This window comes from Schizophyllum commune, assembly GCF_000143185.2.
Source record: "Schizophyllum commune H4-8 unplaced genomic scaffold SCHCOscaffold_13, whole genome shotgun sequence".
Taxonomy (NCBI): Eukaryota; Fungi; Basidiomycota; class Agaricomycetes; order Agaricales; family Schizophyllaceae; genus Schizophyllum; species Schizophyllum commune.
In genome coordinates this window covers 163,790-181,844 of record NW_026089550.1, presented here as the reverse complement: position 1 = coordinate 181,844, position 18,055 = coordinate 163,790, and the positions used below count along the sequence as shown (strand labels likewise).

General features: G+C 58.5%; 7 protein-coding genes across 7 annotated transcripts; 5 read left to right on the top strand and 2 right to left on the bottom strand.

The window, feature by feature from the left end:
- Positions 1-830: 830 nt before the first annotated feature.
- On the top strand, positions 831-4,414 carry SCHCODRAFT_01136655 (uncharacterized protein; the record flags this gene model as incomplete). Its single annotated transcript, XM_003026856.3, has 9 exons — positions 831-1,124; positions 1,184-1,258; positions 1,393-1,584; positions 1,686-1,817; positions 1,928-2,243; positions 2,298-2,660; positions 2,710-2,850; positions 2,899-3,688; positions 3,758-4,414. The coding sequence occupies 9 exons, from the start codon at positions 831-833 to the stop codon at positions 4,224-4,226; spliced, it is 2,772 nt and encodes a 923-aa protein (XP_003026902.1). The 3' UTR covers positions 4,227-4,414.
- Positions 4,415-4,580: 166 nt separating this feature from the next.
- SCHCODRAFT_02094629 (uncharacterized protein) lies at positions 4,581-5,514 on the top strand. The gene is made up of 3 exons (XM_003026857.2): positions 4,581-4,894; positions 4,943-5,246; positions 5,294-5,514. Exons 1-3 carry the CDS (start codon positions 4,822-4,824, stop codon positions 5,454-5,456), a joined length of 540 nt encoding a protein of 179 aa, XP_003026903.2. The 5' UTR covers positions 4,581-4,821; the 3' UTR covers positions 5,457-5,514.
- A 57-nt stretch (positions 5,515-5,571) lies between these two features.
- Positions 5,572-6,188, bottom strand: SCHCODRAFT_02693106 (uncharacterized protein; the record flags this gene model as incomplete). Its single annotated transcript, XM_003026964.2, has 2 exons — positions 5,572-5,875; positions 6,151-6,188. 2 exons carry the CDS (start codon positions 6,186-6,188, stop codon positions 5,572-5,574), a joined length of 342 nt encoding a protein of 113 aa, XP_003027010.2.
- Positions 6,189-6,336: 148 nt separating this feature from the next.
- Positions 6,337-8,100, top strand: SCHCODRAFT_02517907 (uncharacterized protein; the record flags this gene model as incomplete). Its single annotated transcript, XM_050343385.1, has 6 exons — positions 6,337-6,598; positions 6,658-6,971; positions 7,034-7,113; positions 7,162-7,232; positions 7,284-7,396; positions 7,447-8,100. 6 exons carry the CDS (start codon positions 6,337-6,339, stop codon positions 8,098-8,100), a joined length of 1,494 nt encoding a protein of 497 aa, XP_050197571.1.
- A 248-nt stretch (positions 8,101-8,348) lies between these two features.
- Positions 8,349-14,002, bottom strand: SCHCODRAFT_02555114 (uncharacterized protein). Its single transcript, XM_050343706.1, has 11 exons — positions 13,712-14,002; positions 12,384-13,655; positions 12,146-12,273; positions 11,757-12,091; positions 11,501-11,645; positions 10,878-11,449; positions 10,393-10,821; positions 10,178-10,339; positions 9,727-10,129; positions 9,546-9,676; positions 8,349-9,495 (listed from the first exon to the last, which is right to left on the bottom strand). The coding sequence occupies exons 2-11, from the start codon at positions 13,577-13,579 to the stop codon at positions 8,659-8,661; spliced, it is 4,338 nt and encodes a 1,445-aa protein (XP_050197570.1). The 5' UTR covers positions 13,580-13,655; positions 13,712-14,002; the 3' UTR covers positions 8,349-8,658.
- A 705-nt stretch (positions 14,003-14,707) lies between these two features.
- SCHCODRAFT_02517826 (uncharacterized protein) lies at positions 14,708-15,704 on the top strand (the record flags this gene model as incomplete). The annotated part of the gene is made up of 2 exons (XM_003026858.1): positions 14,708-14,958; positions 15,005-15,704. The coding sequence occupies 2 exons, from the start codon at positions 14,708-14,710 to the stop codon at positions 15,702-15,704; spliced, it is 951 nt and encodes a 316-aa protein (XP_003026904.1).
- Positions 15,705-16,551: 847 nt separating this feature from the next.
- Positions 16,552-17,900, top strand: SCHCODRAFT_02591371 (uncharacterized protein; the record flags this gene model as incomplete). Its single annotated transcript, XM_003026859.2, has 2 exons — positions 16,552-16,925; positions 17,003-17,900. 2 exons carry the CDS (start codon positions 16,552-16,554, stop codon positions 17,898-17,900), a joined length of 1,272 nt encoding a protein of 423 aa, XP_003026905.1.
- Between the last annotated feature and the right edge of the window lie 155 nt (positions 17,901-18,055).

Below are 18,055 nucleotides of genomic sequence, written 5' to 3'. Positions count from 1 at the left end.
ACGCGGTCGATAGGGAGCATGTCGGCCGCGATGGCACGCCCCGCGGCGCTATCATACCTTTGAGCAGTATCCGGCAATCGTGCATGCTCATTCCGCGGTATGGGGACCTCGGAGATTCCGTCACTCAGTCGTCTTGGACTTCTCACAATGTTTTAGATCTATGTGACCGCTTTTATCTCAATAACTGGCAGTCATTGTACACCTACAAGACCCAGTGGTGATTACTATACTCGTACTTTGTCTAATCCCATCTCTAACTTTTTCCATTCGCGGACGGCGTGTAGCGCTCCCTACTTGAACTGCGTAAGTGTCCTGGGACGCGTTGGGGGTGCCCGAAGTTGAAGAGCGCGCAGAGCGCGCTGCACGGCACCCCAACGCACCTCAGGGACCCGAGGGCGCCTTGCCGCTCATGGAAATCGTCCACGCGCCTGAGCTGGGACCCCCTTTTCCTGATGAGGGCGGCATCTTGCCTCTGACCATGATCTTCGCTTGAGGATGCAGCTCTTCCTCAGCTCCTTCACGACGCCGGTGTACCGTCAGGAGACAATTGACAGAACAGTGACTATGTAAGGCGCGGCTAACCCAGCACGGAAACATGGGGAGATCCAAAAGGAGGTACCGCCGCAGTGGACTCTTTATTGTCTTCCGAACTCGGCGACCGGAGAATAGCCGGCCATTGTTCCCAGGCTGGTCTCCGCATGATAAAAGCCAGCGCTCTTCTCTCACTCTCCTTCCTCACCTCTTCCGCTACGCCCACATCCGCGTGCGCCAAACCGTCATCCCCGTCCAATCTTGGACTCTTTGATTCTAGGCGACGTCTACTGTAACCAATGGACCCTCCACCCTTTGACGCTTTTCTGGCGTCTATGCAGATGGTCGGCAGCACCGTGCGGACGTTGCTCCTCTATCTGTACTCCGTCCAGCACTCCATAGCCGACAAGCTCGGCTTCGTTCATCCCTCTGAGCCCACCGAGCTCGACCAGGTCGCCGCCTTCGCCATCCCCTTCATCCGCTACGTCCAGACACTATACGATGCCGTTCCCAAGGATACGATCCCTGACCTTAACGCCGTGCCTGAGCTTCTCTACATCCTCTGGCCTGTGGTCGTGGCGATCCTCATCACCGTGCGTCCCATTCTTTCATATCTTGAGCTCAGAAGTGCTGATTTTACCTTTGCCACAAGGCTTCGATGACTCTCTTCGGCCCTCATCGCTTCACCTTGCATTCCTCTACAATCTATGTCCTGCTCATCGCCGCTGTGAGTCTCTTTGCCACCTCCCTCCTTCGCTATGGCTTGCCACCTACTGTGGATCATACCATGCCCATGAGCTCCGCTGCCATCGAATCTACATCATTGATGCCGCCAGCCATCGCTGACCTCACTCCGCCCAGATTCCCATCGTCTGCAACCTCGAAGTTGATGGGAACTACCAACACATCTTCAGCGACCATTTCGTCCCATCGTGGGCGCTCGTATCTCGCCTCTGGCAAGGCTGGGACTGCGTTATTCCGCCCGACGACGTCGCCCACTTTGCTGTGCGATTCCTGCTTCTTGCCGTGGGGGCCCAGATTGGCATGGTGCTGGTGAGTCAGCTGTGAGATACCCCTCAGCGCATCGCTAGCTCTTTGGGCGTATCGCTCGTTTTTGAGGTCGCACAGTTAGCGTACTGACACGCCCTCTCCAGCACACCATCGCCGTCTGGTTATACTTTACCGTCCGGATCGCATTCGCTGTGGTCCGCTCCGTCTTCTGCCTCCCCTTCAAGCTCTTCCCCGCATTACGTGGCGCCATCAAGCCTCACCTGCGGCAGCCCGAGGTGCGTGATCTCTGCGTCCACGCGCTCAACAACTCTGCCTCGTGTTTTCCCACGTTGCATTCTGAACCTCTGCCCCGCCCTTCCGTGCTCATGCTGACCTTCGCTCCCAGTGCCCTTCTCCTATTGCGCCTGCTGAAGAGCTTGCCGCGCCTGTTGACGGGCTCGTTGCGCCTGTTGACGAACTCGCCACGCTCGAAGAGCGCACTGCACCCGCGGAAGAACCACCCGCACCCGTCAACCAGCAAGCTGTGTGCCCCGACGAGTTAGACTGCGGCGAAGATGAGCGCGTACCTGCCGATCAGCTCTCCTCAGCTTCTCCTGACATCGCCGCCAACTCTGCCAAAGAAGAGGAACCTGTCAGCGTCGAGATGGATGCCAACCCCTCTCCTCCTTCCCCTCCGTTGCCTCCTGCTTCCGATGACTCAGGTGCGTCAACTCGGAATAGCTCGTGACAATGATGAACTGACCTGTGGACTGTAGTCTCTGAGCGCTCCGAGCATTCGTCGACGACGCTGAACCGTCCGCTCACCGTGAGCGAAGACAGGCCCGAGAATGCCGAAGCCCTCGACTCTGAGCCCAACAAGTCTGAAGTCTCGCAGCCCGATGCTGTTGAGGAAAAGCCCGCTCAGACCTTCGACGTCGCATACACGGTTCCGTCTGCCGTGTACGCCGTACCTTTCATCGACTACGCGGCCTTTGACCCGGCGAACTCCTCTGAGCAAGTCTGCCTCGAGGACGACCACAACCTTCTCTCCCAGAACGACCAGACCGACGATGAGCAAAAGATAGCTGACGTACCGCCCTCCACCTCCCCTCTTGAGGCCTCGACGCCCGTGACGTCTGGTGCGTGGCTCAGAGTCTCGCGTGAGATATGACTGACACGGCCGTACAGAGCTTGGCACTGATGCCCCGACAACACTGACACCCGCCCGCGTCTATGTTGAAAAAACACCGGTTCCTACGTCTCAGCCATCCGACGCGGACGCCGCGCCTCCCACTTCTCCTTTATTTGAGGAAGAAGAGGAGGAGGAGGGTATGTGTTCACCGTCGGCAACTGGGAGACTGGCTGACCCACGCATAGAGGACGAGATGCCTGAGCTCCAATGTCTAACTCACACTCACCCATACCATGTCCCGCTTTCCGATCCTCGTATCCGGGCTGATATCGACACGATGATGAACGCGTTGGACCCCACAGTATCGGACGACGTTCGAGAGTTCTTGTCAAGCGTCTCTTCTGACTATTTCCGCTTTGGCTTCTTGGCCGCGCTGATGACGCGCATGGACGCCCACCCCGAGCAGATCAAAAGGAACTTCGAGCTCTTAGATGACGACGGCGACAGTGATGATGAGGATGAACCGTTGGCGTCCTGGCAGCAAGGGTACCACCTGGGTGACCATCATGCATACACCTTCATTTTTGCACAGCACGAGCGTCCGAGGGACCCATCGCCCCTGGAAGTCGAGCAAACGATCCGCGCGCTCACGCACAAAATCATCTGGCAGATATACACGCAGTCCGACATTTACACTGGGTGGGATGATTTCGAAGATCCATGCCAGTGGGGCGCGCATAGGTACAGGGGTGTCGAGCCCTGGTGCATGGATGTAGATGATTGCAGGGCTTTCGTGCGCAATGGGTGCGACATGGGTGCTCGCGACCTCAAAGTTTTCGAGCGCGCCGTCCTGTTCTCGGTTCTTCACCATGATGTTCCCTTCGTCAGGCTTCCGCGCTCTCAGGGCGCGCCGTTTGTGGATCCTCATGTGTGGGAGGTCGTGCACATGTATGTGCGCTTGATGGCCGACTCGGAGGTGTACTCCCGGATGCTCGAAAAGGTAGTCAATTTCCTGAATGGAGTCACCCGAAAGTGGTAGGAAATTTGTGGGACGGTGCGTGCTTCAAGTGACTTCGCTGTATTTGTTCACTGATTTACTCGTAGGATAATTTTGTGCGGAATCGGCTGCCGCTGCTATGCGCGCTCATGTTCACCCTCGTATAATCGCCAGTCTCTTGACGGTGACGGCCTCTCGCTGTCGTCTTCGTTGCACTCGGCCTTCTCGCGTGCGCAGCCCTTCGACATTGCGGTCATCGCATGCCTCGGATGCCATGCCATCGTTGAACACCCACTCATCGTCGTCGTGTTCACCTTTTACTCCGCCATCGTAGCCTTCTTTGTCGACGCCTGCGCCTTCTCTCCGCCGCGTGCTTCGTCATATCCAGTCATATCCACGTCGAGCCTCTCCGAGACTGCCACCCCCGAAGCGTCCGCTTCGAGCGCACCTGCGTCGTGCACGCTGCCGGCTGCGGTTGAGCCGCCCACGTCAAGGGGTGATGAGTCGTCTCCGGAGGAACTGTGCACGTCGCTTGTCAACGCTCCTCCACCAGCCGGATCCGGACTGTCGACGTAACGCCCACTTCGCCTGCTTCCTCTGCTACCTTCGACGTACCCTCCGCTCTACACGTTCCTGCTGTAGTGCGCCGGAAAGGGGCATGCAGCATCAGCAGTCAATGTCCTGCTGATGTTGGCGGTGGGGGACTGACATGTGACGCTTTGTTGGCATTACCGGGACACTGGCAGCCTTATGACGCTGGTTGGAAACTCGTAGACACTACAGGCTGTATCATGACCATATACCCACCTTTGTAGCATAGTCGTTTCCTATGTTGTCCAATCCTCTCATCGAGCCTTTACGATTCGAACTCGCATGCCATGCAAAAGATGCCGAACTCGGACACATGGCTGATATGTTCGGGTGTTTCCGGTGGTCGTTCGTAGCTCTGCAACCGCCACCACCAGGGTCGGATACCTACTGTGCTTGCCAATCCTTAGGATCGAGCTCCTTCTTGTACACCTTCGACCTCTTGTCTGACTTCAGAACTACGCTAGGTGCGATGACGAGACCCTCTGAACCAAAATACTCGTGCGAATGTCGCGGCGCCTAACACAATTCACGGGCGTTGTCGTAATGGCCTCAAGGCATTGTAATCTTCCTCTCATCTACCATGGCGGCGCAGCCTAGCACCTCAGATCCGCCTCCCTCGGAGAACGACTCCCTGCCAAAGCAGTCGGAAAGATGTACGTAGACCTTTTCCATCGAAAACGTAATGGCTGATCTCATCTCAGTCTGCTCGACTGGCGAGGATATTGTCGTATTCAGGTCCAAAGACCATATCCTCCTCAACATACACCGTGCCAATCTGCGCGCGGTCACGGATGGGCCCTTCGCTGTCGACCTCGCCGCTCCGGAGGGCGATGTTGCAGATCTTCCTGAAGACGGGGACACGCTCGAGCTCATGTTTCGACACGTGTACCCCGGTCGTATACCCTCGCTCGCCCCTCTACCATTCCAGGAACTGTACACTCTGGCCGAAGCGTCCGAGAAGTATCGCGTCGGGCCTGCAATGAATATGTGTTACACTCATCTTGAGTACGTGCGATCCTCTGTTGTATTACACTTGCTAATGACGTGGACAGCCTGCTATACAGGAAACGCCCGCTCAAAGTCCTTGCCTACGCTTTCAGGCATGGCTACCATGAGCTCATGAACAAATGCGCGCCTTCCACCGTTGGCAGGTCAGTCAAGGACGTGCGTGGTATAGGACGCCTTTTTTTTGGTGTCCCATTTATTGTCCTGTGAGGCCGAGCCTTATGGTAGACATAATACAATGGGACTTCTTTTCGTTGGTACTCCTGCTTCCCTCTAACCACTCATCTGCGCGAATCGCAACGAGCGCGTTCGAGCCCAGTCTCTATCATTCCTCCCCGCCTCCTACGTTTCCGTACGTTGCGGCGAACCGCTTAGTCAGCGCGATGTATTTGAATAAAGCTGCGATGCCGTCCTTGGTGTTGAGCAAGTGTGCTAGCAAGTGTCTGTTGCGTCCGAGCCCCGTGAAGGCCGTCTGGCGATGTCGTGCGTGCGCCGGGCACACCATCAGGTAGTGGCCGACTGTCTCCTCATGCTGTCCGCATGCCGCGCATATAGGCGACGGCGCCCTCTTGATGCGGTGAAGGTGCGTCGCGAGGGGGATGTGCCCGGTCCGCAGCTGGATGAGTAGGCTGGACTGCCGTCGTGACAGCGGCTGTATGAGCTGCATATACTTTCCATGGTAGCATAGGACGCCTTCCGAGTCGCCTCTCTATTGTCTTCGACCACCTATCTTCCATTCTCGCAATACCTCCCACGCTACGCCTCCTGGTCGGCGCATGGTCCCTGCCTCCCCTCCGACCGCCGCGCTCTCCTTTCAATCTCAGTATAGAAGCCGGACCCCCGTGCTACGACCGGCCTCAGGCTTCGAGAAGCTGCGCACTGGCCACCTACATTCAACACACACGCGCAAACCTTGTTCCCCACCATAGGTCCTACCACCATCGCCGCGCCTTAAAACCTCAACTTAACGCAGACTCGACGCTCCTAGGTACCCCCCTTCCTCTCCCTCCGCACCGACCATCGCTGTTCTTACCACAAACTCCCCTCATCGTCAATCTACTGCCTCGCCACCAATCGCGCCTCGCCACAAATGTCCAAGAACGATTCGAGGCGTAAGGATTGTGGCGGGACTTTCGACGGGCTTTATCGCGGGGTTCGCAGAGGCGACTTCTGCTGCCGCCCGGAGGAAGAGTGCGGACAGGAGCATGTGCATCGCCATGTATACGGGCGGCCATACAACGACCAGCTCATCGGGTCGTACATGATACTGCAGCACCTGTGGAATCTCGGGGCATGGTACGGCAAAGGTTTGGCCACGCAGTTCTGCCTGGTGTTCCCCAATGAGTGGATAGGTGTGTCGCGCATTGGTCGCCACAAATCCAACAGCGCACTCACAGATACTATCCTCTAGCGCTCGAGACGGCCGGCGTGTGGTATACCGCGGACATTATCAACGATCTTGATCGGGCAGCGATCGCCGGATCCGGAGCAATCGCTGTAGTAACCCCCCATCCTACGCAGTGGCAGAGCGACGAGCTTCCGGACGAAGCCGACGTCAAGGAGCGTCTCAAGCCCTTCTATCTTCGAATTATCCGCTCGAGCCATCATCCCAAGCTCTTCTACGCAACCTTCAAGACCGTGGAGAAAGCGATGCATGCGAAAGGTCTAATAAATGCGGAGGACTTCGTGATTGACGTCTTCGACTGCACGAGGGTGGATGTCACGGTAATTATTATCTTCACTCGTCGTTTAATTGACAGAGTTGGCTCATGTCTGCGATGCTGCAGACGGACCCTGAGCTGGACGACATTCTCTGGACGCACGACAACTTGCGGAACTTGGGAATCCGTCGAGTGCTGCCCCTTGGGTGCGTCGTCATCATATTGCGGCACCGAAATGATTGCTCACTTGTCAGAGATCAAATGGCGATGAGACAAGGTATGCGTGGGCGGACTAAGCAACTGCTTTTCCGAGGTGCGATAGATGGTGCGAAGAGATCTACTAACTCTCCTGTCCTGTAATTGACATGAGAGGCAGCCTACGAGTTCATTACCGCGACTTTGAACAACATGCCAGGGCTTACACCGTCATTTGTTGGAATCTTAGTGAAGGCGCAGCTCGAGGGGAACGATGAGAGAGAAAGCACGCCGGTGCGTATGATCCTTCCCGAGCAAGTATTCGCACCGACATCTAATCGTAGCCCACGCCACCACCCAAGGACAAGCGCTACAGCATACAATCCCAGAGCACCAACACCTTGGTCCACGAGGACGCCAAGTCCACATTGTCCTCCAAATCCGTTCCTTCGTCTATCCCCACACTCCCGCCCAACTCAGCCGATTCCGGACCCGCGCGTCGACCTCGCAGTTTCCTCTCCCCCTCCCCCTCTGTGGTCAGCAGCAGCCTGTCGCTTGTGCCCGAAGGCGACCAGCACGACCGAGCCGCGGCGCGCGTGGAGGAGATCTACCAGATCGAGCGCCTCGTTGCGGCTACAACCTTCCAGGTTGAGAAGCAGAAGGCCAAGATTGCGGAGTACGAGCGTAGGTTGGCAGTGTTGGCAGAGAAAGAGAAGGAGAGCGCTCGGGGGACGTCAGACGGCCGTGTCACCATGTACAGTGCGGCCAGCGGAAGTACATTCACCGTGTTCTCGGAAACTGTGGAGGAAGAGACCGTTCTTCGTGAGAAGCTCTGGGCGGCGGCCGCGAAGAAGAACAAGTACACGAAGGATCTCCACGATCTCAGGACCGAGTTGAGCACCAAACGAGGTGACCTGAAGTTCTTCAAGGACGCTTGCGCGCGCGCGAGAAGGACGGTGGCGAATGATCGCGGGAGGTGTAGTCCAGTAGTCGAATGAAGTAGAAGACGCACGTCTGCGACCTCGCATTCATTGTTCGAGATCACGACGGGAACGACACTTATGCAATTTATGATGCTCTATGGAATCCTGGATTGAGTAGCGATTCGCGACGGCGAATCGTGAGATAAGCTGTAGCTGATTGAGGAGGTCAGTCTCGAAACTCAAGTAGCCGATGTACTCACAGCTTCTCCATCGTCTCCGAGCTCAAAACCTCATTGAGCGCCAGGAGCATCGCGCTGCGGGCTAGGTGACACAGAACAGGTATGCATTGGTTGGGTATCTAGAATGTACCTAGAAATTGAGCTGATCATGGCATATATACACATATACACTATTGCGTAGAGTCTTGACGCGTAGGGCAGTGAGCGGGGCATGGGGAACAGGTAAGATGGTAAGAGTATACGTCAACATGAACAACCAGAACGAAAAACAGAACGGACTCCGCCGCCTTGGAAACATAAGATAAGTAGAAAGTCGTGCCGCGCGACGCGCCCATGGAACGTCGACGCGGATATTGGACAACAACAGAAAGGATTACATGAAGGGTAATATGGCTCACGAGGAGGACTCGGTCATGATACCGCGTACGCCTCCGCTCTGAGTACGCCCACCGTCACGCGCACGGGCGGTGTGCATTCGACGCTCCTTCGGCTTGACGTGGACGTTGACGAAGGCGTCGTCGCTGCGCTCGTTGTCGCGTGCGCTATAGTACACCTCGTCGTTCTCCGCCCAATCGTCCTCTTCTCCCTTGGCGTCAGAGCGGGGGAAGGCGACAGGAGCAGAGTCAGACGGGATGGTCACCCGAGGGACCGGGACCGCCTTGCTCTTGTCCTTACGCTTCGTCTTCTTCTTCGCCAACAACGGCGGCGGAGATGACGACGATGCTGACGATGGTGCACTGGCAATCGAGGGCGGAGATGCAACAGGAGGGGACGACTGGGATGGCGAGGTGGTGGAGGAGTGTCGCGTCGGTGGTGGGGAAGGCTCGACCCAGTCGTCTGCAATGTCACCCGGGCCACCAAGATCGTCGATGGTCATGTCGTCGCAGATATCCTTCGCCCTGCCCTGCGGCTCCGGTATGGCGAAGCGCGTATCGTGTGGACCTGGCGTGACTGGGTCCACATTGTCCTCGTCTTCCGTTCGCGAAGTCGAAGTAGCCTCGCTGTCGTTGTCGTTGTCATCCAGCGGAAGATCCTCCGACAGACGACGAGCGTCAATCTTGGGCTTGACCGGGTTCGTCGCAGCCTCGCCCTCGAACTCGGCACCCTCTCCCTCTTCGTCGGTCATCTCGCTCTCATCGTCGTCGTAGATGAGCTCGTCCGACATGGACTCAACGTCCGACGGCATCCAATTCGGCGGCTCGTCCTGCACGGCGAAGATAGCCTTGGGTAGCTAGAAGACGATCGTAAGAGGCAGGACGTTCGCCGATTGAATCAACATACCTTTGAGACTCGAGTGCGCCAGTCCTCCCAATCTGCCCTATCCTTGCAAAGGAAACCAATGAGCATGCTCGGGTCGAGCCCACTCATCGGCATCTTGCGCACACGCTCGCAGTGGAATGTGCGCGTCTCAGCTGTTAGTCCCGTCAGTACACGTTCATCCACGACATATCATAGCACTCACCTGCAGTATACCCAGCGAGATAATGCGCCGCCAACGCCGGCGGCAACGTCGGCGCCGTGCTATGCGGTGGGAGCGGCACATCCACCGGCTCCCGCGGGATGAAGGGCGGCGGAAGAGGTGCCGCCACAGGCGTAGGCTCATCAGGGAAGGACGTTGACGACGCCGACGACGCCGCGGAGGCATTCGCGAGGGCAGCCGCGAGATGCTGCGAGTGCCGACGCTTGTGCTTGGACACCTTCCCGCCCGCATCGCTCTTCTCGACATCCGTGTCGAACGAGAGCCGCTTCTCCTTCTTGCTGCGCTTCTTGTCCGCCGTCGTCGCTGACCTAGTCAGGCCTTCCTTCGGAGGCGCTAGCGCATCCTGGGAGTCCACAGCCTCCGCCGTTTGCGTAGCCGGAGGTGTCTGCGAAGAGTGAGTATGGACCTTATATGAAGGATGAAGACACCTCACCGCCGAGATCTTCACCTCCCCCACCTCGCGCAGCGGCACCGTCGGCCGCGCATGATGCGGATCCAGATAGAACAGATCCCCCGCCTGCGCGCCCACGAAGTAGTACGAGCTGCTCGGCCGCCCGCCCGCGATGCCCAGGGACTGCGGGAACGTGTAGAGTTGCTAGATAGGGATATCGACACATGTTCCACCTCTCGCACACGGAAAGAGCTCACCTTGATGGTATCATAGTATATCGGATTCACGCCATCCAAGCCCAGTCGGATACCCAGCAGCACGAGCACCGGCTGATCGCCCCACTCGCGCTCGCGCTCCTTCTGCCGTCGCTTCGACGCCTGCGAGGACGTGTCGTCGCGCCGCTCACGCCGCTTGTTCGTGCCGCGCTGGCTGCCACCCGACATCACAGACGTGCCCGTGAAGGACGTGCGAGACGAAGTGTACGACGAAGCCGAGGGACTGAGCTGGTGCGACGAGCGGGAAGAGGCGGAGGATCCGGTCGAGAAGGGCTGCTGGCGGTTGAACGAGCTCGGCGCGTGGCCGTAGGACGACGACGGCGAGTGGCTGTGCGACGAAGACTGCCCGCGATGGTGATGCCCATGCGCCCCCGGAACGGGCTGCTTATGCGACTTCATCGTCGAGTGGGGCTACAGAAACATTTCGTCAGCGCTCGCGCTCGCTTCTATAGTATGACACCACTCACCGAGTGCGGCTGCGACGCGTACGCCTTCTCCTGCTGCACCAGCCGAGGCGAGTGGCTCGCGCCAAACACCTGCGTCTGGTACACCACCCCATCCTCCGCAATCGCCACGCCCAGCCCCGCGTCCGGGTACGCATTGACAAGCGCCTTGATCGCCCCAGCAGCGGTGCTCGGCCCGAACCACTGCCCGACATCCTTCCCTAGAGCCCGCCCCGCCAGCGCCATGCGATGCACGCTGAACGGCGCGGACGGCGAGGGAGAATCAAGGAAGAGCGAGATGAGGTGGATATAGAGCGCGAGGCTTTGGTGTTCGGGCGTGAGGGCGAGTGCGGGACGGTCGGGCGGGGGCCGCACGTCCGGTGGTGGCTGTAGGTCATGCACGGAGAGGGGCGCTTCTCGGTAGTGGCGGTGATCGACGCCGCGGCGGTACTCGACGCCTTGACGAGAATGATGATGATCGAGGGACTTGCGGGCGTCGGTAGAAGGTGCGCGAGGCTCTGCGTCGGGAGTGGGGGATGGTAAGGTGAAGGGGAGCCCGCGACCGAGGATCGCGTCCGCATCTGGTCGGCGCCAGTCTGCAGCCCAGGATGAGACGAGGGTCAAGGCGGGGACGGATTAGCACGCACCTCTGCCCATCCACGCGACCACGAGCGCATTCGCCAACAAGCTCTGCCCCGTCCTCAGCATACATCCCCACCCCGCATCGCTCGTCAGTCCGCGCCTGCCCGTGAGTGCACTGGTCAACGTCGACAGCGCCCCCTTCGACGGTTCCTGCAATCCCGCGTCAGCCATTTGGTCGCTCCCGTGGTTTTCTTGGGCTTGACTGCCCGCAATGCGGCATACAACCGATGGAACCCCAAGCCTAAGCAGAACTCAACACACCTTCTCCTTCCCTGCCGGACTCGTCCGCTTCACGCTCCGTCTCCCCAGTACCTCCGTATCGGTCGCCGCCCCCGCCCCGATCGCCTCCTTCCCCTTCCACCACCGCTTCATGCTCCCCGTTGGATATGAGGGTCCATCGTCGACATCCGTAAACGGTGTATCCGCCGCGTCGTCCGCGCGCACGACGTCTGGAAGCGGGTTCACATAGATGCCGCGCCCCGGATCGTACGAAGAGCGCGTCGAATCCTGAAGGGATCCCCGCCTCCCGTCTGGCACGCCGCGGCTCGAGCCCGACGCGCTCCTCCCGAGCGTGGCGTTCAGATCCAGATCGTGGCCTGTGTACGTGCTCAATGAAAGGGCCGAATATCCCAAACCCGAGCCCTACTCACCATTCATCTCCTCCGCCTCCAAGAATGCCTCCATCGCAGCGACCAGGTCCTCTACACCCCGCACGGGCTCGAGCTCCTCGAGCGCCATGTCGCGGATCGGGGCGAAGCCGGAGCGGTAGGTGAGCCATCTGGGAGGGGTGGGTTAGTGGGTGGGTTGGGTCGGAGGGAGGATGGGGGGAGGAGAGGGGTTGGAGGAAGAAGAGGATGGGAAATGATCCAGTGAAGAGATGATACGTACAATCGACTTGCGAAATCGCTGAAGAACTCCTGCGGCCATCCCGATGCGGCAGCAATGGCTTCTATAGAAGTCGGTGATAAAGTAGGGTCGACACTTAGAGCGATGCCGCCAGCAAGCACAACAGAGGACGCAGAAGCGGACGGCTGTAGGGAGGGTGTCGACGCGTGCGCCGAGGGCGAGATGCCCAGTATTGAGCCCCGCGTTGGTGACGCTGGTGCATGAAAGGAAGACGGAGGGGACCCAGTGCCTCCAATGGCGCCAGAGATCGTCGGCGAGCGTCGTTTGGTTGCCGACCGAATGATGGACGAGCGCTTCTCCTTCTCCTTAGGTGAGGCAGGGGGTTGCTTAAACTGCGCCTCGACGGGGGACAGGCGGTCGCTGCTCGTCGTGCGCGAGTTCGGGGGGCGCGCAGCGAGGTCAGACGGCCGCTCCCCAAAGTCAGAGATGGGCGCGAGCCCCTCGACGGGCGGGAAACCCGGGTGTTGAATGCCCATGATCCAGATGTCCTCGGTGCACCCGTCCGGCTTCGCATCGCTGTCGAGCAGGAATCGCATCGCCTTGTCGAGCGAGCTCTTCCCATGGCGCGCGGCAGTCATGAGGGCGTTGTTGCTCAGAATTCCGCGCTTCGAGGGCGAGGCCTTGCTCGGGGAGACAAGCACCTGCGGCGGCGAAGCCGAGGACGAGGACGTCATGTGCGAGAACCAGCCGGAGAGGCGTGAGGGGAGGTCCGTGACGGACAGGCGAGAGCCAGTGCTTGATGTGGATGCGTACAGGCTGTTCGCGTGCGCGTAGGTAGTGCCTGGGGCGTACGAGGCACTCGCGTAGACGGGGATCGGCGGGGAAGTGGCGGGCTGGAAGTCGGAGCGCGGCCGTTCTGCGCGCGTCATCGTGCGCGGGCGGGGTATGGGTGGGGGCGAGGGCGCGGACTCGATGATGACAGGCGAGTCGTCCGTGTCTGCGTCTGCTAAGTCCTCGTCGGAGAGGGCGAGGGAGCCCACGTCCGCGGGACGGGGTGTGGGTTCGCCTGATTCGAGGCCGGCATTTGGGGGAGGGGTAGTATCAAGGGGAGTGGGGGACGCGCGAGTGGTGCTGACGGTGGCCTCGGCGGAGAGGGACTTGGACCGGTCGCGGTTCTTGTGGAAGAGCTTGGGCAGCTTCTGCGGCGTCGTGTGGGACTTGCCGCCGTTAGATGGCATGCTGGGTCTGTGGGAGGGGTCTTGGGGATGGAGAGAAGGGCGGAGATGGGCAGATGCGACGCGTCGATAGGTGGATCTGGGATGTGTCGGTGAGCCCGTGCGCGCGAGAAGATTCACACCGCCGGAACACACCTCGCGTTTTGTTAGCGCAGACCGTCAGTGAGCGCGTCAAGGCCCGTGCTCTGCACGCGGCGTCCGTCTCGCACGTCTTCCGCTTCGATGTCAGGCAGGCCGGAGATGAAAGCCGTCGTCGACTCGGACGTCACCGGTGTCGGTGCGCGGCGTCGCGGACTCGTAGTCGCGGTGTGTCTCGGTCGATCGCGCCTCTGCAGACGAGATGGTGGAATAAGTTAGCGTCTCGTGGACGGGGGAAACGTGGTGAATGATGAGCTCGACGTCGTGCTCGTCGCGCGGGACAACGACGAATCTGTTGTTCCATGTTTGCCATCGCCTGCGTCCCACGTGGTGATCCCATCATTGCGGACGTCCGAGGAGTTCGAGTAGCGAAACCCTCTTGCACCCGGCCTCCATCTCGGTCATCCCTGTCTCTCCTGAAGGTTACTGACTGATCCTCTCGATGACGCTGAGAATATTTTTTCTTCTCAATCTCCTGCCAGTGTTTTCACGTTCGGACGAATTGTCGAACAGGCCGTGTCGCAGTACTCATTACTCTCTTGATCATCTATCCAGGGAATAGCTCCTGAGCCCACTGTATTCTTTTTCTATCTGACACACCTTCGCTCTCTTGGTCGTGATGTGTTGCTCTGTTGTCGTAGGTGTCCTGAAGCTGCGCCTGTTGGGACCTTGTAGGTCTTGGAGGTCATCGCCACATAGCTTGAGCTAACAAGGGAAGGCGCGTCGTTCTGTTGTATGACCATATCCACATTGATACCCAACTTAACATGCAAGAGGACTTGCTGTGACGTGTTGTTGTACATCGCACTCGGAGGCATGAATGAACTCTGATGTGACTCAGACGTCTGTTGTTCAGAATATGGATGGTTGGTCATGCCTATATAAGGACGCGCAGACGGTACCGCTATCCGTCAATTCTTTCGCCGACTGACCAACCGCTCAACGCTCGCCACTCGCCGCTCCTATCGCCCACCTCTCAGACTCTCAGGCCTCATGTCTTCCGGACACCAACGCTCGATGAACACGAACCAGCCCTCCGCAAGTCATAACTCAGCCCGGCCCAATCGTGTTGTTCTACCTCACTTCTCTGATATCCTGCAGCCGCGATCTGCAGCACCGTCCACCTCAGTTAGACGAGTCAACGCCGGACAGCACGACTCTCATCGCCCCGCTCAGTACACGAACTTGGGCTCATCCGAATTTCCCTTGGCATTTGCTCTGGACGCACCGACAGACGACGCGGTGTAAGTACTCTCTCTCTGGCATATATCCAGCTCACCCGCATTCTAGCACACCATACATCCCAGAAGACGCCCCACGCCGCCGCGAGACCGCACCATGGCAAATAACGGTCCCGACGACAAGAATCACCCCCCAGCACATAAACCTCATCACCCCCGCCAAGCTCGAGGCCTACGACGACCTCGCCATCTTCGCCGGCCCCGCATCTCCCCTGCCCACCGTCGCCTTCTCTCCCGCCATCGACCTCGGCGAGCTGCTGTGGTTCTACGGCCTCGACTTCCCCAAGGCGAAGAGGACCTTTCGCACGGACCGCGATCTGCGGAGAAGATGGTGCTCCGCGGTGCTCAGGGAGCGCCAGTGCCGCGCGTGTCTCCACGACCACTGTCGCGCGGACGGCAGCGTCGACTACCACGTCGGGCTCGGGCAGCGCCGCTGCGCGTGGGCTCAATGTCCCTTCGTCGTCCCTCATGAAGTCGGGGACGATAAGGCGCCCAGGGCGTTGTCAGCGCATATGGCGCTGACGCACTTTTGCCAGACGCTGATGTGCCCGCTGTGCAAGCGCGCGTTGAAGATCGCGAAGGAGAGCGGCTTTTTGGCGTATGATGTGATTGCGAAGCATCTGGCGACCGGGCTTTGTTTGGGACTGGCAAAATATGCGCTTGAGAAGGCTCAACCTGTTCCTCGCCCGAATTTGGGTGCGGACCCCGGGATCGTGGAAGGTGAAGATGCGCCGCGTTTCCGAGTTTGAGCGATGGGTCGCTCTGCCGTATGATCTTGATTTCGAGCGTGATCCTGAAGATTCTGTTCTACCTTCATGATATAGAGAGAGGAAGCTCTGAGTATATTCGCTCAAGAGCAAGGTCGAACTACAAACATGCGAGGCTGAATTGTGACAAATGTAAACCCGAACTGTGACGCGTCACATCCAGCGTGATAGGGGCACGCGAGCACGCATGGCATCCCGTTCTGGAACGCAACTCCCATTGACCCTCATGCGGTAGCTCCTGCACGCCGCGACCTCTTCATCCTGATGTAATTGCAATGCTTCTCATACATTTGTGGGAGGTCAATGCTCATAGCTTGGACCAGGTCTCACTCCCTCGACTTTCTCGCCACTGTTCAGGCGCATGCCACTCCCACGGAGCGTCTGCCACGATCGACTTTTTTCCAAGCATAATCGGCGACCTTGCCCACTGCACTATCCTCTCTGCTCTTTGCGATATTCTCAAAGTCGTATGGAAAAAGACCAATTCCACGGTCGAATACCACTTGGTCCGGGCATAAATTGTCTGCCTTCGAGCTCGCTCCTCCTTTGTCTTTGATTCTGGACATATCACGGCCTCCTGATCTGCAGATGGCGGTGCGTTGTCCAACACAATGACCATGCATAGAGTATCATGGCCGCTGTGACCGACTCAACGCTGATCGCACGGAAGAAGATCTGATGTGACTCACATGTTATTGTTCCTGGTGCTTATGTCGTTCCGGGTATATAACTCGATGAATGCGCTACGAAATCTGCCGCCCACCTTCCGAAGAGCCTATCGCTTCCCACTTATATTTTCTATCGTCTACCCTTCTAGCCACCTGGGATCATGCCATCTGGACGACAAGACTGGGATCAGTTACCCGCGACCTTGGGGCGACAGTCCGCAAGTCAGAGGCAGCCAGTGGCGAACTTGGAGCACGACTTGCATAGCACGAACGCGTCTCGCGTTGATCCAGCTACACCATATCACGCCAACCTTCTTCAATCTCCTGCCGCCACTCGAAATGAACCTACTCGCTTCTACGCGCTACCAGCTAGTGGAATGTTACCTCAATCTCCTCACGTCCCAGGCCCGTCGATTCCGATCGCTCTGCCTCCTGTCCTCGGAATCATGCGACCGCGGTCTCCAGATCCACGCTCGGCCACTCTACCCTTGTCCGTGATGCCTGGAGTCCTGTCTTCGCCAACGAGCGCCGCAGTGTGAGTCTCAGATATTCCAATTCTCCCCCGCGTCCACAAGTTCTCCCTCGCATCCGCGTAGCTCAACTGTATGATAGCGCAGGGCTCGATGTGCGTAATCCGACGCGACACGACATTGAAAACCCGCCGCAACGTAGGACTATTGCCCCGCTGCAACTTAGGACGGAATCGGCGCATGGGACAGAATCAGCGCATCATACGGAACCTTGGCAACACCGCGCTGAAAATCCGCCTCCACGCTATGAAGACCAGCCCCCGCCACGCCACGTCCGACACCCCCTCCGCCACGTTGAACACCCACCCCGACGCCCCGAACCCGAACAGTGGCGTATATTACCGCCGACGTCAAGAGTTCTGCCCGAACACTTGGATCTCATGACTGGGGTAATTCGCAAACGCGCCGACCTCGCCGTGTTCGCAGGACCCGCGTCGCCCTTGCGCACAGTCGTCTTTTCGCCCGACATCGACCTCGCTGGACTGCTCCGCTTCTATCAGATGGCCTTGCCCGAGAATAAGCAGATATTTATCGCAGGATCTCCGCCTCCTTCATGCCAGGCATACCTGGAACGAGACCTGTGCCAGAAGCGCATCAGCGAGCACCGCCTGCGAGATGGGGACTACGACTGTCATGTCAAGATCGGCCAGCGCCACTGCGCGTGGATGCAATGTCGGTTCTCCGTCTCTCTCATCACTGAAGACGAGAACGCGTACCGCATTCTCTGCGCTCATGTGGCGGCGAGGCACTTCGGTCAGACCCCGATGTGCCCGCTGTGCAGGCGTGTCTTGCGTGTCCCTCAGCACGCCGAGTGGGAGGCATACGATCTGATCAAGAAACATCTCATGACTGGCCTTTGTCTCGAACTCGCGAAGCATGCCATATGCAGAGTGGCGAAGCCTGTCCCTCGTCCAGTTCTGGATGCAGATGACGGGCTTGTGCCCCTCACCACCGGGTCTGAGATAATTGGGCGATCTTAGAAGTGTCTTTGGTTATATGCCTAGTCTGCGCTGTCTTTATAGACTTGATAGAGTTAGACCTCTATACTTCATTGGGAGTGGTAGTTGAAGGAATTTTCGTGCGAGAAGGAACTGAGATACGAACTCGAACCGTGACGTGTCACGGTGTGCGTGAT

What these genes read in the sequence shown, in the direction of transcription:
- SCHCODRAFT_02094629 (XM_003026857.2), top strand. Translation starts at nt 4,822, where the DNA reads ATGGCGGCGCAGCCTAGCACCTCAGATCCGCCTCCCTCGGAGAACGAC. An exon ending in GCCAAAGCAGTCGGAAAGAT is followed by an intron (nt 4,895 to 4,942) that starts GTACGTAGACCT and finishes ATCTCATCTCAG; the next exon opens with TCTGCTCGACTGGCGAGGAT. An exon ending in ATGTGTTACACTCATCTTGA is followed by an intron (nt 5,247 to 5,293) that starts GTACGTGCGATC and finishes TGACGTGGACAG; the next exon opens with CCTGCTATACAGGAAACGCC.
- SCHCODRAFT_02555114 (XM_050343706.1), bottom strand. Translation starts at nt 13,579, where the DNA reads ATGCCATCTAACGGCGGCAAGTCCCACACGACGCCGCAGAAGCTGCCC. An exon ending in GGAGGCGGAGGAGATGAATG is followed by an intron (nt 12,092 to 12,145) that starts GTGAGTAGGGCT and finishes GCACGTACACAG; the next exon opens with GCCACGATCTGGATCTGAAC. An exon ending in GTCCGGCAGGGAAGGAGAAG is followed by an intron (nt 11,646 to 11,756) that starts GTGTGTTGAGTT and finishes GCGGGATTGCAG; the next exon opens with GAACCGTCGAAGGGGGCGCT.